This window comes from Camelus ferus, chromosome 20 (genome assembly GCF_009834535.1).
Source record: "Camelus ferus isolate YT-003-E chromosome 20, BCGSAC_Cfer_1.0, whole genome shotgun sequence".
NCBI lineage: Eukaryota > Metazoa > Chordata > Mammalia > Artiodactyla > Camelidae > Camelus > Camelus ferus.
This window is the reverse complement of record NC_045715.1, coordinates 24,526,138-24,542,052: the sequence shown is the minus strand read 5'-3', so window position 1 is coordinate 24,542,052 and position 15,915 is coordinate 24,526,138. Positions and strand designations below refer to the sequence as shown.

The 15,915-nt window shown below is 53.6% G+C and overlaps 2 protein-coding genes across 10 annotated transcripts in view; one reads left to right on the top strand and one right to left on the bottom strand.

The window, feature by feature from the left end:
• CPNE5 (copine 5) overlaps nucleotides 1-10,233 on the top strand; it is a 99,481-nt gene extending 89,248 nt beyond the window's left edge. For 6 of the 9 annotated variants that reach the window (XM_032462962.1, XM_032462960.1, XM_032462961.1 and 3 more), the window contains 7 exons: nucleotides 2,781-2,827; nucleotides 4,481-4,662; nucleotides 5,561-5,688; nucleotides 5,963-6,065; nucleotides 6,833-6,890; nucleotides 7,325-7,398; nucleotides 8,598-10,233. In XM_032462962.1, coding sequence (XP_032318853.1) covers nucleotides 2,781-2,827; nucleotides 4,481-4,662; nucleotides 5,561-5,688; nucleotides 5,963-6,065; nucleotides 6,833-6,890; nucleotides 7,325-7,398; nucleotides 8,598-8,816 — 811 coding nt within the window. In that variant the 3' untranslated portion in view covers nucleotides 8,817-10,233. The other 3 variants (XM_032462964.1, XM_032462966.1, XM_032462965.1) reach the window with 3 other exon arrangements.
• A 2,284-nt stretch (nucleotides 10,234-12,517) lies between these two features.
• Nucleotides 12,518-13,979, bottom strand: LOC102511803 (neuropeptides B/W receptor type 1). Its single transcript, XM_006195307.3, is given in 2 exon segments — nucleotides 12,518-13,460; nucleotides 13,462-13,979. Coding segments are annotated over 2 exon segments (1,059 nt in total). The 5' UTR covers nucleotides 13,639-13,979; the 3' UTR covers nucleotides 12,518-12,578.
• Between the last annotated feature and the right edge of the window lie 1,936 nt (nucleotides 13,980-15,915).

The window sequence follows — 15,915 nt, the reverse complement described above, 5'->3', positions numbered from 1 at the left end:
CTATTCAGCAATGATAATTTTCAAACAATTTTCATCCTGTTTATCCTTCTCATTTGCATAGTGCCCCCAGTTTAAGAACCCAGCAGGCTGGGTAAAGATGTTTATGTCTATTTTGCATAACATGCCCGAGGCCGCACGCCTAACCAGTGGCAGGGTTTCTTCTGTCACCGAATGCTGTATTTTTTCCATAGTGATGAATAATCCTGGCTCTGCCCACCTTGAAGCTACTAGGTGGGGTGTAATGGAGACTAAGGAGTTGAAGGGCTGGGTGCTGTGACGTCTCTTCGTCTCATCGTCTCATCCAGAAGGAGCTCACGGAGGCCAGGCTGCTGCAAGCCCTGGCCCTCCCCCGCCCCTCTCCTCACATTCTGGAGAACCTGAGTGAGAAAGCTGGCTTCAGGAAGCAAGAGGCTGGTGTGCATGTCCAGGCAGGCATATATCTAGAGATCTCCTCCCTGGCCTCCCTTCCTCGCCCACCTGGCCCAGGAGGAAGGGTATGGGCACCTCTGCTCCCACATCAGAATCAGAGATGAAGCTGGTTGCTCAGCAGCCTGCGTTTGGCCCTTAGGCAGGAAAGGCAAGCCTGAAGGGAGTAACTTTCCCACAAAAATACCTGTTTTCCAGCCCCTTCCTTCCCTGAGCCATTTCAGATCCCAGAGCAGGGGAAGACTACTTAAGGAGTCAAGCCTGCCTCCCTCCTCACCCTTTATTTGGAAGAGCCAGGCCAGTGATGTCCCTCAGCTGTAGTCCTGCCAGCCAGAACCACCCTCCCAAGGGTGGCCCCAGGAGCAGGGCTCTTACCCTCCAGATGTCTTCCTTCCTCTAACAAAGACACAATCTCTGTATTCTGCACATAGAGTTGACAACAAACAGCAGATGAATAGGATAGGTCAACTGCTGTAACAAATAATTCCTCCGACCTCAAGACTTCATACAAATAAAGTCTTATTTTTCATTTGTGGGGTGGCAGGCATGGATGGGGAGGTCCTCCACACAGTTATGCAAGGACCCAGGCTCTTGCCATCCTATGGTTCCTCCCTCAGAGATTTCAGTCTACTGGATGCTCTGCCCACAGGCAGCAGATGAGGGGGAAAGAGGGTGGGGAGGACTACCTGGCAGCAGATGCTGGCTTAGGTCTCCTGCTAACCATGTCCCTCACTCTTCCTGGGGATTGAAGGGTCCATGAGCAGCAGCTCAGCTGTGATCAAGTGGAGAGAGGGCTGTGGTTTCTGAGAGGGACCATCTGCTAAATGCAGGTCAGGTGAGCCCTGCCTCATCTTACATCATCCCTAGCCAAAACTCAGAGCCACCAGAACAGTTTCCCCAAGTGTGATCCCAGAACCCCTCCTTAGAACCCCTGCATGAGGGCAAGGGATGTTTATTGAAGAAACAGATTCTGGGGCCCCATCACAGACCGACTAAATTGGCATCCCCAGGAGTGGGGCCGTGGGATCTTTTTAAAGAAGCTCCCCTGTTGACTCTCACTGCATGTGAGAACCACAGCTAGACTTTATCAGGGGTTCGTGCCTTGTCAGCTTTGTTCTATCAGCATCTTTCACAGAATCTAGAACAACCAAACCCTCAGAAAGTTTTAACCCTGAATCTGAACCTTCAAAGCCTAACTTTTTATTGTGGAAAAATTCCAAATGCACATGTAAGTGAAGAGAAAAATATAATGAGCCCCAAGTACCCTCCAGTCAGATTCAACAAATACCAACTCATGGCCGATCTTGTTCCACACACTCTCTCTTTCCTCTGATTATTTTGAGGCAAATCCCAGATATCATATCTCATCCCTCAATTACTTCAGGATGTATCTCTTAAATATAAGGACTCTCTCTTTGTAAAATGTAACCAAAGTACGATAATCACACCTAAAAATTGAATAGTTCCTTAATACCAACTATAGTCAGTTCAAATTTCCCCCATTGTCTTATAATGTTTCTTAACTGGCTTATTTGAATCAGAAATCAAGGCAAGACCCATATATTGCAATTGATTGATTTGTCTCATAATTATCTTGTCATCTAGTGGTTCCCCCGAGCACCTGAAAGTTTTGCTAAGATTCCTGCACCCCACCAAGGTATTCTGATGCAGTAGGTCTCCAGGGGGCCTGAGACTCCTCACAAACCCCCAAGTGATCCTGATGGTGCTGATCCACGGGCGTCCCTACAGAATTTCCCCCAGACTGGCTTCTAGTGGCTGCATCCCCCATGGTGTCATTTAACATATTCCTCTGTCCTCTGTGTTGCCTGTAAGCTGGTAGATAGTTCTGGAAGCTCCGTTGGATTCAGGTTCAATTTTTTTGGCAAGACAACTAAATGGGGGGTGTTTTGTTCTTCCCTCAGGAGATGCACAATGCCTATTTGTCTTTCTTTTTTTGCCAAATAAGATTTAACGCTGAATCTGACTCCAAATTTGAGCCAGGAGTACAGTGAGACCCTACTTCCCTGGCCTCAGGTGGGCCAAAGGGCAGGGTTTGGAAAGGGAAAAAGTAGCCACAGCCATGTGCTCAACAGAAATAATCATCTTCAGAGGGCTTTCACACTGCCTAACTCTTTCGATGCTAACAGCACTCCTTTGGGGGAGGGTGTGGCTGGTGTTACTACTCCAGTTTTCCAGAACTAGAAGGAGATGAGTAACTTCACCAAGGCTACACACCTGGCAAGCAGTGGGGCTGGGGTGGGAGCCAGGTTTCTCACTCCCTGTCCAGTGTGGTTCACCCTCCCCACAGCCCTCCCTCTGTCCAGGTAACTCGCCTGCTGTTCTCCCTCTTCTAGGACCCAAATCAACTTCACAGTGGCCATTGATTTCACGGCCTCCAATGGTGAGTGAGGGGATGGGCAGAGGAGCTGAATGAGGGCCGGGGGCCTGGAAAGGGGAGGGCTTTTCAGGGCTGTGGTGGTTGACTCTAGCTAGGAGGCAGGTCTCCCATACTCTCTGGACTCATGCTCACCGAAGAGAGGGAACTTAAGCCTGGAGAACCAAAGATACAATCAAGGTGGCGAAAGTATCCCCAGATTGGATCATGGTCACTAACATATCTGGGCTTTGGGCCCATATACCCTGAGCCAGCCTTGTCCTCAAGGATACCCAGTCTCCCTGGGGGAATGGGACAGCTGTTCTGGCCCTATGGAGAGCCCTGGAGTAGAGGTGTTTCCTCACAGCATCAAATTGCACATCCCCTGTGCAGTCCAACCCAAAGACTGGAAGGGAGAACCAGAGTCAGGACAGAGCTCTGTGGTCCTCAGTGAGGGCAGGAATGCAGCTCAGCAGCTCCAGTCGTCCCCCTTGCTCAGGCTGTCCCCACTTCCTCCCGTCTTCTGACCTTCTCCAGTGTTGGGCTGTGACCAAGTGGCCAGGAGCAATCAATGCCAAACTTTACACTATTGGACACATCACAGCCTTCCTTGGGTTCTGGACCCTAGTTATTCATGCTTAATGCTCATTTTTATGCCAGTCAGAAAATGCCCAGGTCTTACCCTCTGCAGGTGTGTCCTCTCAGGGCTGCAGGCCCTACTGTCACAGAGTGGTGGGATGTCAGAGCTGGGAGGGGCCTTAGTAATGATAACAATAAGGAGAGCTATGATAATAGCATCTGTTTAATCCTCACAACAATCCTATGAGTTAGGGACTATTATTACCTCAGTTCAACAGATGAGTGGTTTCTTAACCAACATCTATCCAAGATCACACAGCTAGGGGGAGGTAAAGAGAGGATTAATACGTTGGCAGTCTGTGCTGTACTGCTTCTCATTAATAAACAGGTAACTAAAACATGGACAATAGTAGTGAAAAATCAAGCCAGGAAGTGGGGTAGGGAGTACCGGGGGAGGCTGTAACTTTCAATAGGCCGCTCAGGGAAGGCCATGTTGAGAATGGTACCCTGGAGTACAGACCTGAAGAGGTGAGAGAGCAAGCCATGTGCACATCTGTGGAAAAGTATCCCAGAGCAGAGGGAATTGCTATTGCCAAGGCCCTGAGGTGGGAGTGGCAAGAGACTGGGACTGAGTGAGTGACAGAGAGGATGGTAGGAGATGAGGAGAAAGGTAACTGGAGGCCAGATCAGGTGGGGCCTTGTGGGCCCTTATAAGGACTTTGGATTTTGTTCTGGGTGCAATGGGAGCATTGGGGCATTTTGAGCAAGAGAAGAGGTGTGATTCGCTGCCTGAGGTTTGCAGGGTCTCTGAGGCTAGTGTGCCGAGTATGGAGGGACAGCAGGCACAAGGGTGGAAGCAGGGAGATCAGTTAGGAGGTTGCTATAATCCTACAGGCCAGACGGTGGCGGTATCTTGAAGGAGGGGATAAGCAGGTGGGATTCTGGATACCTTTCGAAGGTCTAGCAGGCACAGTTTGCTAAAGGATTGAATGTGCAGTAAGAGAGAAAGAAAGGAGTCGAGGGTAAATAAATAAACTATATTCTGAGCCCTTTGGCTTGGAGTGTCCAGGCTGGCCACCGTCCCCTCATCCTGTGTCACAGGGAACCCCTCGCAGTCCACGTCCCTGCACTACATGAGCCCCTACCAGCTGAACGCCTATGCACTGGCGCTGACTGCCGTCGGGGAGATCATTCAGCACTATGACAGTGACAAGATGTTCCCTGCCCTCGGCTTTGGGGCCAAACTGCCCCCTGATGGCAGGGTGTCCCACGAGTTCCCGCTGGTAAGAGGTCCTTGGAGAGAGGGCTGAGGGCTGACCAGGCTGGGGTGTGGTGACAAGCCTGGGGTGGGGGACGTTCCCCATCGTCCCTGCCTGGGGACTTAAGGTGCAGCCTTTGTAAGGGTAGGCTGCCTGCTGTGGGGAGGAGGGCTTATATCAGAGGTTCCAGGAACCTACTCCCCACCTTGGTCACAAGCACTTCCCCTCCGTGTCTGAAGTCACCCACAGTGAGCTCTGGCTTCCTTTTCCTAACAAGACCCAGGTGGAGGTGGGGTGGAGGTGAGACTGAACTATCCCCCGAGGCCCCAGAAATGAGGAGAAAGGGGTGTGGGTTGGGTATGGACAATAGCAGGTGATTCCAGGAAGTCCCTGAGTTGGTGCTGAGATGAGGGCTTTGTGGAGATGGCTTCTAAGTCCACCTCCTCTCCCTCCCTCCCATGAGCTGGGGACATTGAGTACATTGCTGGCTCACTCACAGCCAGCGTCCCTCAGTGCCTGTGGAGTGCCAGCCACTGTGCTGGGCACAGGACACAGGAGGATGGATCAGCCCCTGGCCCTTCCAGAGCAGCTCAGACCATGCAGTCATTTTGGGATGGGTTTGCCAGAGGTTCCCTAAGGGAAGCAGTCAGGGCTCTGGGTTGGGGGACGAAGGAGCTGTCTGAGCAGGGACCGGGAGTAGGGCAAGGAGCAGGTCTGGACTCTGCTTACCCTGAGCATGCGCTGCCCTTCAGGATGGGCCCTGGAGGATCCCTTCCCTGACCCCCCACCCCCTGCCCCTACCAGAGAAGAGTCTAGGAGACCCCAGGCCTGCTGGGCTCCCCCGTCCTGACTCTGCCCCCACAGACCACCCAGCTGCAATCCTTCCTTCCTGGGCTTAGCCTCCCACCCTCTGTGCCCCCAGAACGGCAACCAGGAGAACCCCTCGTGCTGCGGCATTGATGGCATCCTGGAGGCCTACCACCACAGCCTGCGCACTGTGCAGCTCTACGGCCCCACCAACTTCGCCCCCGTGGTCACCCATGTGGCCAGGTGAGTGCGGAGGTCACTGGACACTCATCCCAAGAGTTCAGAAGGTGCTTCCTCCCACCCCTGTCCTCTCAGGAAGGCAGGAGGGAGCGTCTTTCCCCACTTTTCAGGGAGATCTGACACTAAAGAAACCCCCTCCTGCCAAAGAGCTGTCCCTGCCAAAGAGCTGTCCCCACCAAAGTGTTAAGTGTCCTTGTATGGGGGGTGGGGATCTGTCTGGCAGGGTGCCCACAGCCCTGCCAGACAGATCTCTGCCCCTGCCCCTGCCCCGCCCCAGGAATGCGGCCACAGTGCAGGACGGCTCCCAGTACTCGGTGCTGCTCATCATCACGGATGGGGTCATCTCGGACATGGCGCAGACCAAGGAGGCTATCGTCAACGTGAGCAGGGGTTGGGGTGGAGAGATGGGGAGCCCAAAGGTGTGCTTCCCTCCTTCCTTTAGGGAAACCCTTAGGGCATGGCTTCTGTTCTCCCTGCCCTCTTTGGGACCACTCTTGGCTTCTTGCTGTAGAGTCTAGAGGGCCAGCAGTAGGGTTTGGTATGTGGAGGGGTTGCCCGCTGATGAAGAATTTGGCTGGTGAGCTCTGGACCCACCTCTTCATCACACTGGGTGGTCCACTCCCTCCAGACGCCCATCGCTCCCTCATTAACCATCTCTAGGACTGCTGCCCCAGCCAGATCCCACCCAACCCGGCCTGGCCTCGTAGAGAAAGTCCAGAGTGGGGGAGGCCTGGAACATGGCTCCCCTTACTGGGTGGTCTCCCTGTACAGGGGCCCCAGCCACAGCTGGTCCGCCCTCCAGGCCCACATAAAAGATGTCCCACACGATAGGGGCCCAGAGGCAGAAGAAGGAATGGGAGTGTTTTGCAGAAGCAGACCTATGACCCGTTTCCCCCTCTGCCTCCCTCCCTTTCGATTCCCTCTTCCTCTCTGGTGCCCCCACCTCCGTTTCCTTTGGTCTGTATTCCTGGCTCCTTCTCTCCTCCCCTTCTCTCTTCCTCCTTTTTCTGTGTTTCTGTGTGTCTCTATCCTTTTCTCCTCCATTTCTTCCCTGTCCTCCTGCCTTTCTTCTTTTGACCCACGTCTTCCTGTCCCATAACCTCCTTCTTGGCTGGGTCCACCCCACACCGCTCATGCTGTCTCCCAGGCTGCCAAACTCCCCATGTCCATCATCATCATCGGCGTGGGCCAGGCGGAGTTCGACGGTGAGTCCCCATCCCCCTACGTGTTTCCCCAGAGGCTTCAGGCCCTTGAAAATGATCCCTCCCAAAGAGTGAGAGCTCACGCCCAGGTGTGTGCGACTGTCTGGGTGAGCAGGCAGGGTTGAGGGTGCGTTTGTTTGCACAGAGAGGGGTGTGTCAGGGTGTGCACCCCATGCCCACACCCTAAGGCTGTGGGGAGGAGGCCCCGAGCCACGCCTTCCTCTTCCCTCCTCCAACCTGGGAGCCTGCAGAGTGTAGGGGAGCTGGAGCACTGGGCTGGAAGTCAGAGACTTGCTTGGTTGGGTTCTTCCCGTCTCCTGGCCTCAGTTTTTTCATCTCTAACGTGGGCTTCTGGGCCGACAGTCTCTGTCCTGCCAGGCCCAGGTGCCCACCATTAGTTCACCCACCCCTGTGCCTCTACCTCCCTCCCCTCACAGCCATGGTGGAGCTGGATGGTGATGACGTGCGGATCTCCTCCCGGGGAAAGCTGGCCGAGCGGGACATTGTCCAGGTGAAGCCCAGACCCTGCCTGCCCCACAGAAAATGCCAGAGCTGACCTCCCTGGAAAGGGGCCCTGGAGGGAGGCACTAGGTACTGGCCTAGAAGGAAACAGGAGTCAGTCTTCGGGCTGGACCCCTCTCTACCATGTCTGAGACTCACCCTTAGCATTGTGCTGTCCTGACAGGAATGCTCTGCAAGCCCTCCCTGAGCCCTCAGGCCTCCAGGGTCTCCTGCAGAACACAGACACCTAATTACTCGCACCTACTGTTGTTTTCTGCTGGGCTGCCTTCCTAAGTGAGATGGCCAACCCCATGAAGGTGGAGGAAGTGTCTTTACTGTTGCTGCAGCCCCTTCCAAGAATGGGCGTTTCTCGGTTGATTGAATCAGTGTCTTAGCATCTCCATGTTGGATGGCGAATGTAAGGAGCAGACAGGTCTTTGTCCTCTGGGAATCCCTGTCCAATCAAGCCCCAGAACGCACTTCAGTAAGCACATCCCTCTGTGAATCTCTTGCAGACTGAGTTCCTAGTGCTTAGGAGATTCGGAATAAAAAAGAACTGACATTCCCCATACCCCCTGGATTAAAAAAAAATTAGGGTAGGGAGGGTCATTCCAGGTGCAGAGACTAAAGATAGGGGGCTAGAAACCAGAGCAAGGACCGCCTGGAAAGTGGGACCTGTGTATACAAAGACCTGGAAGCAGGAGTGAGCCTGAGGCACAGGGGGCTGGGAGAAGTGGACCCCCCACCGCCCCTGGAAGGACCACCCCTGGGAGGATGCCAGAGGGGCCTGACTGTAGGAGTTGGCCCAGAGAGGAAAGAGAAGCAGGGCCAAAGAGCCAGAGAGAGGGCTCTGCTGGAGAGGTCAGAGGAGACCTGGAGGTCCCATTTTCCAGGAGACATGGGATTCATTCAGTTTTTCCTCAGTGCCTGCTAAGTGCATGTGGTTGGTGCCAGGATTTCAGAGATTAAGGAATCTTGTTCAATGGTGTGTCCTGGCGTGGACTAGGTGTTCAATAAGTTACTTGTTGAATGAATGAAAGAACAATGACTATGATACAGTAGCCCCTCAGGGAATTCACCATGAGGGGGAGGGCTTGAGTGAAGTGAGCAGAGGCTGGGGAGGAGTGGGACAGGATCCCAGGCCTGGAGATTTGGGGGGCTGGTGTCCAGAGGGAGACCTCACCTGACCCTGCCTTCTCCGCTGGACAGTTCGTGCCCTTCAGGGACTACGTGGACCGCACAGGCAACCACGTGCTGAGCATGGCGCGCCTTGCCCGGGACGTGCTGGCCGAGATCCCGGACCAGCTGGTGTCTTACATGAAGGCACAGGGCATCCGCCCTCGCTCCCCACCCTTGGCCCCAGCGCACTCGGCCCCCGAGTCCCCGGCCCGCACGCCCCCTGCTTCCCCTCTGCATACGCACATCTGAAGCCTGGTCTGCTCAGATGGCTGGGGTTTAGTCCAGTAGAAAGGAAGGCAGGGTGCCCAGACCCCCTACAGTCCACCCAGCCCAGCCTTTGGAACACCTGTGCCTGGGAAGCTGGCCAGGGGCGGGGCTTCTGAAGACTTCTCCCTGTATGGCCCAAACACCCAGTCTGGAGGTACAGGTGGTAGAGGTGGGGATCTGGGCCCCTTCTCTTCTCTTCTTTCCCTGACACCTGGTTCTGGACCAGCCAGGAAGATATTAATCAGGACGATGGGGGTCCCCCTCAGCCCACCTGGGTAATCCCATCTGGTATATCACCCAGAAGCCTGGGCTGGGCCTCCCACCTCCAGGCCTCTTCTCCCTGCCTTCCTCCTGTGGTGTCTACTCTTAAACCTGGCCCCTGACCCCCACCCCAGTATCTATCCTGTTCCTATTTCCAATGAACCCCATGAGGCTGCTGAGTTTACAGGTACCCGAACATGTGAACCCTCACTGGAACCCTTGCATGCAGTGGGAGTCCTGCAGACCCATGAAGGGGAGGCTGTAATGGTGGATGTAGGTCACACAGTGGACAAGGGATGGAGGTTTTTCAGGCACGGGGTTCTTTCTGGTGCCTCTCAAGCCCAGTATCCACAGGCCTCTCCCTGATCTGGGCTCACAGGCAGTCGGCTCCTGGCTTCAGGCATCCCCTTTTCTCCCAGAGGCATCCCAGGGTCCCTGGTGCCCACTCCTCTGCCGCCCACCTAGAGGCCTGGGCAAAAAGCAGCCCAGCCCCAGCACTCCCACACTGCCTCTCTACCCCATGGGGACAGAGGATGCGAGTCCTGCCTCTAGCCCCTGCCTGCTGTGGGAACCCAAGCGAGGCCCGTCTACCTTTACGGTCTCAGTTTCCACATCTGTAAGGCAAGAGGATTGATCAGACGAGCCTGGGTTAATCTTCAACTCTGATGCCCTGACAGTCCATTTTCCCACACCCGGCTTCCCCCACCCCCCTCCTTGCCAGTGCAACCCCTTAAGGCCGTCTTGGCTCTAGGGTCACGCTGTTCCATCACATCACACTAAACCCACCCTGGTCCTTCAGCCTTGGGCTCTGGCGTCTGCACCCAAGCCCCTGCCTCTGCTGTGGGAAAGGCAAGAAAGATGATCTCACCCCTGGGTCCACCCAGCTGCCCGGCCTTTTCCCACATGCGGAGCAGGTCATGCATGCCAGTCTCTCCTGCCGCATGGGGCTCCTCAGCCCACTGAACCTCCCGTGCCTGGGTGGAGACCAGGCCCCACCCTGTCTGCTGCCAGACACTGCTTCCCTTCCCGTCATGCATGATGGTGGTGTTTCTACACTGTCTGGTCCTGTGCCCGTCTCTGAGACAGTCTCTGTGTGGCATTTGCCTTAAACTGAAGTAAATTTTGTTCTTTTACTAAAGTTGTTTTCCTTTCTCCTGTGAAAAATAGCAGATGTTGTTTCATGACAGAGTCCAGGTTCTCCTCTCTCTTTTTCTTCCATTCTTTTGTTCAACAAGGAGTTACTGAGCAACCACTATGTGCCAGACCTGTGCTAGGCACTGGGGATGCAGCAGCGAACAAAATACAGGCCGTGTCTCTACATAGAGCTACAACAGAGACATATAAGGGACAGGGGAAACACAATAAGCACATAAACAAATAGGTAAATAACATAATTTCAGATGATAAGAGTCATGAAGAAAAATAAGAGAATAAGAGGATAGAGAGTGACAGGGTGATATTTTAGATGAGGTGGTCAGGAAGGACCTCTTTGAGGAGATGATGGTTGAGATGAGAGAGGGAGACATGCTGAAACCTGAGGTATGAGGGCTCCAAGGAGAGGGAACACCAAGTGCAAAGGCCCTGAGGTGTGTTTGAAGGATAGCATGGAGGCTAGTATGGTTGAAGCTGCATTAAGTAGGGGAGGGGTCAGGGTCTGTGGGCACCAAAGGGGGGCTCCTGAGGCAGCCTGCTGGACTCACAGGACATGTGCCCAGGATGAGTTACTGTGCAATGGGACTGTCAGTCCTCCCTTGCAGGATTGTTGTGTGGCCAGAGTGACATGTAGATATGTATGCAGGAAGTGTGTGACATGCACAGGACCTGCTGCACTAAGTGCACAATAAACACCACTTTCCTCCTTGTCTCTCTTTACATATAAATCCCTGTGGCCATCAGGGACCAGGAACACAGGGAAAGGGGACTTCTCCATTCTCTGGGCAAGTTCGCTCTCAGATTAGCCCTCTGGGCAGCCATTGCCAACCTGCACATCACAAGAAGTTGGTACTAATTATACTAAAGTTTGGGACTTGCTTACTTCTTGTGATTTTATAGTAAATTAGAACTGATTCACTGCTGTCCTTTTAATTAGATGCCCCTCTGCCTTGCATTATGATCCTCTTTGAGTGCAAACCGGGTGGGGTCACAGCTTGAGAAGAGGGAAGTTCCCATAACCATCAGCCCATTTTTACCTCACGTTGGGTGCCAATGGGAAAGTGTTGGGAGGAGATGCGTGCCTGGCAGGGGAACTGAGGCTCAGAGTCACTACCCCAGGGTACCAAGAGCATCTTTACTGTGCTCAGCACTGTAGCTTCTCTCCTGGGTTCTTTCCCAAGGTGTGTTCCACGGGACACTGGCATGGGTTTTGAGAAACTGCCTGCTCTGAGACCCTCTCAGAGAGTTCCAATGGCCTTCAGGATGTTTGAGGCTCTGATTAGTCCTATAGCAAAGAGATTAGTTTGACTTGGTTCAACCCAGTGTTTCCTAAGCTTTTTAACCATAGGGTCAGTGTGTGTTTAACTGTAACACCATTACCAAGCAGAATGTATGATCTTGGGAATTTCAATTAAAACAATCTCCCTGGTTCCCAAGCCAACACAGAAATCTGAAGTCTGTTCCCAGGAGGCCAGAAGGAGGGCATGGAGTTTGGGAGCTTGTCAGAAGGGATGGAGTAGGAGAGGTGAAGACCTCCAGTTGGTTCTGGAGAGAAGGAAAGGGCCTCAAAAGGGGACTCTGCCCCAGATACATCAGGAAGAGAAACCACAGGGGAGAAAGGAGGCCGTTGAGAAATACATAGACCCAGACTCACGGCTCCATGACTTTAGTTCATGGTGTTCCTTTATTGGACTGAGAGTTGTGTGTGACAGAGCTGGGGGAGGGCAGGCAGAGAAGGGAAAGGTGACTGAAATGCCCTCCGGGGCTATGAGCCCCCCCCCCCCAGGCTGTAGCTGGTTCTTCCCCTCCCCCCAATTCAGTTGCCAAGCTTTCAGGATTAGGGACCCCAGGCTGGCAGGCCCCCAGATCATTCCTCTACTACTCTCTGCCTTTGGAAGTCCCTTGACCACCCTCTTGTCCACTCACTTCAAGCACCCCTGAATTAATAAAAATAAGATAGTAATAATAATAATGACCAATACTCATATGCACTTACAAGCACCAGACATTCTTCTAAGCACTTTATATGTGTTGAGAAGGTTTATCTTCATAACAACCCTGTGAAGAAGGTACTATCATGGTCCTATTTTCCAGATGAGAAAACTGAGGTGTAGAAAAGTTAAGGGACTTGTTCAAGTCATACAGCTAGGAAGTAGTGGAGCCTATAAATACCTATCTGAATCCCATTGACTTAGTTACTGTATCGCTTTTGCTGAGCCACCTGCTCTCTGGATCTGTCTCCCCGCTGGTGAAATGGAGGGGATGGGATCTAATATCATTAGGGATCTTCCTTTCTTTCTTGAATCTCAGCCCTCTTATCAGCCTATCTTTTCAGACACCTGCTAGATCCCATAGGCCTCCTTGGGCCCTGCCATGTCCAGGCTGGACACTCTCCATCACCATATCAGCCCCTTCCACACCTCTGGGGTGCCTGGCTGCCACCTGCTTGCAGAAGAGGTCCCTGAGTCCTGCATGGAAGGGGCGGGAGAGGGAGAAGCAAAGGATGGGGCTGACAGCACAGTTGGAGTAGGCCAGGATGGTGCAGAAGCTGGATGCCACAAAAGCCATTGGTGTGGCAGGCAGGTCACCCACAGCTGCCACATAGCCCAGCACTGAGCAGGGCCCCCACATCAGCACAAAGACCACCAACACTACAAGGATGAGCCCTGTGTTTTCCTGGTGCTCCCGGATGCTCTCTCCCATGGGGCCACGGGGTTGTGTCCATAGGAGCCAACCCACGTGGCTGAAAGAGCAGCCCAGCCCCAGCACACAAGGCAGGAAGGCCAGGGCTCCCAGTAGGGTGAAGCAGCAGGAGGTCTGAGCAGGGTTCAGGAGCAAGAGGCAGGCCTGGGCCTCCTCCTCCACTACCACTTGCTGAAACAACCAGTTGGGCAGCGACGCAGTGAGGCCCAAGACCCACATGGTCCCACAGAGCAGCAGGCGGGTGCCTGGGCTGGATGGAAGGGCCACGTCAGGCTGGGCCACTGCCACATGGAGCAGAAGAGCCGTGGCTACCATGCTGTAGAAGGTACAGAACATGGTGGTGTTGTTGGCAGCCTGGCTGGTGGTGCAGATGGTGGGACCCAGCCACCAGTCACGCCGCAAGAAGCTCAGCAGGAGCACGGGCACCACGTAGACCAGGAAGAGCAAGTCAGACAGTGTGATGTTCACCATGAGGCTGTTGGTCAGGGCGAGGAGTGGGCAGGGGGGCGCACGGGCCCCGACCCACCACCAGCAGCATCAGTCCACTGGCCAGCAGCCCCACCAGCAGGATGAGGCCACAGACCCCAGCAAAGACTAGTCGGAGCAGTCCCTCGGGTATGGCTGTGAGCCCGGCGGTGGACGTGGCATTGGCCTCCATTCTTCTGCTCTGGACACACAAGGTCAGCATAAAAACCAACCTGAGGGCCACCTCCCTCTTTCCCTGTTGAGCCCCATCCTTTTACTGACCCCTGTGCACCGTGGATGCCCTTGGAGTGCACCAGCCCCTTTAGACCTCACAGCAACCTGATGGGACAGGCTCTGTCAGTGCCCTGAGTTCAACTCTCAACTCTGCTCCTGGAAGCCCCATGACCTTGGGAAAGTTTCCTCATGTCTCTCTACCTCAGCTTCCTCAACTGTATGGAAGTGAGGAAATAAAGGAAATAAAACAGGTGTCAACAGTAACTGTCACTAAAGGATGAGATTCAGGTAGTTTTCATTTTCTTCCTTTGAATTTCTGTATTTGTAAAATTTCTGCAGGGAATACAAATTGAATCTGATAAATATTATATATATATTAAACAAAACTTTGCTCTGCCTGTGAAATGAGCAAGTTTTAATTTGAAGTTTAAGTAGGAAAATGAATATGCAAGGGCTTTGAGAAGGTATAAAGCCCCAACCAGCCGTTCCCAAGCATGTCTGCACATTGGGATCAGCTGAGGAGTTTCAAAAATACTAATACATGGGTCATACCCTCAAAGACCTGATTTGGTTGGCTTAGGCTTTTTGATTTGATTTGGCAGCCTTGAAAGACCAGCTTGGGGACCACTGCCTTCTGTGATCATGCTGGGCAGGTTACCTGGCAGGGTGGGGGGAAGCCCTGCACCCCAGCTGTCAGGTCTTCCTCCTCATCCCCACTCCATCCCACATGCTGAGGATATGCGGAGCCCCCAGATGAGAGAACTCGGGCTGAGAGATGGAGTCAAGACATCCCAGAGTTGGCTTGGGGGCTGATGTTGCCATCTCCCATCCCATAAACCAGGCCAGGAGCCCCCAGCTTTAGTGAGAAGAGGTGTGTCCACTAACTCAATAAATGAATATTTCCTGAGTGTTTACCCTGAGCCAGGTGCTGAGCAAACAAGCAGCAAACAAGACAGCCCAGTAGGGTCCCGATTCTAGTTTCCATCCCCTCTTCTCCCACACAGGGGATGGGGGCTGGAAAAACCCTTCTGTAGCTGGCTCAGAGCCAGGGCTGGGGAGGGGGTCTCCTGAGCCCCTCCTGCAGAGCCCTGCCTGGGGGACTTGTTGATCTCTGAGGCCCCATGGGAGCCACTTGCCTGAGAGCAGCTGAAAAGAGACGAGGGGGGTGGTCTCTCCAAATTCTGCCGCCAATACCCCACATCTCAGACTCTGGTTCCAGGAACTGCGAGGGAGGAGGAACTGAGGGACCACCCCTAATACCTTACCTGCCCTGGATGAATGCTATAACTGAGCCACTCTCTAGTCATTTTTTATTGCTTTTTTGTTTCTTCCACCTGGCCCAGGCCTGCCTGCCAAAGACATGGAATGTGACTGGAGAGGTGGGGAGGGAAAGGAGAAGGAATGGGGAAAGGGAAAGTCAAAGGACCTGGGCCCTGCTCCACCTAAGCGTCCATTCCTTCCTATAAGAAGCTCTATAATTTCACAGTTAAGCTTATGGACACTGGAGCCTGCATCTCAAACCCCACTCAACCACTTTCTAGCTATGTGACTATGGAAAATCCAGTCTTCTATGCCTCGCTTTCCTTATCTGTCAAATGGGGATAAATAACAGGCCCCATCTCATAGGGCTGATGTGAGGATTAAATGAAGTAATACAAGTCAAGCGCTCGAAACATAGTAGTGCGTGGCTTGATAAACGATGCTTATCGTTCTGATCCCGCCACCCTCAGTTCCAAAAATCTCTCTTCTCTGACACCGTTGCCCAGGCTCCATTTTATCCCCCTGCCCTCCCCTTCTCACTCTACACCCTGAGCCCCATCAGCCCAGTCTCACACTCCTTTTCTTAATCAGCCTCAAGCTAAGGTGTGATTAGAGCCCCCTTGGCTGCATGCCCCAAGAACTCACCACTTGCCTGGAAGTTCACTCTGAAGTCTACCTTGAGTCCCTCCTGCTGGTTTCCTCACTTGCCTCGTGCTGCTCTGCAGTTCCTGGGTCCTGCCTGGTGACTTAGAGACCCTTGACACCAGGAAAAGCTGGCAGCTCCTTCACAGCTGTGCTCTGCACGGAAGCTGGATCCAGCCAGAGAAAGCCAAGAGAGGGCTCTGGGCAGGTGTGCAGTCCCCTCTAACACCCCACCCCCAGGGCACCTGAGCTAGCTGCCTGGGGCTGGGCAGAGCTGAGGTGGGAGGGGCAGACTGGGGGAAGGGGTGCACTTCTGTACTGGATTCCCCAAAGGACAAGGGCTCTATCCACTTAACTGGCTCCC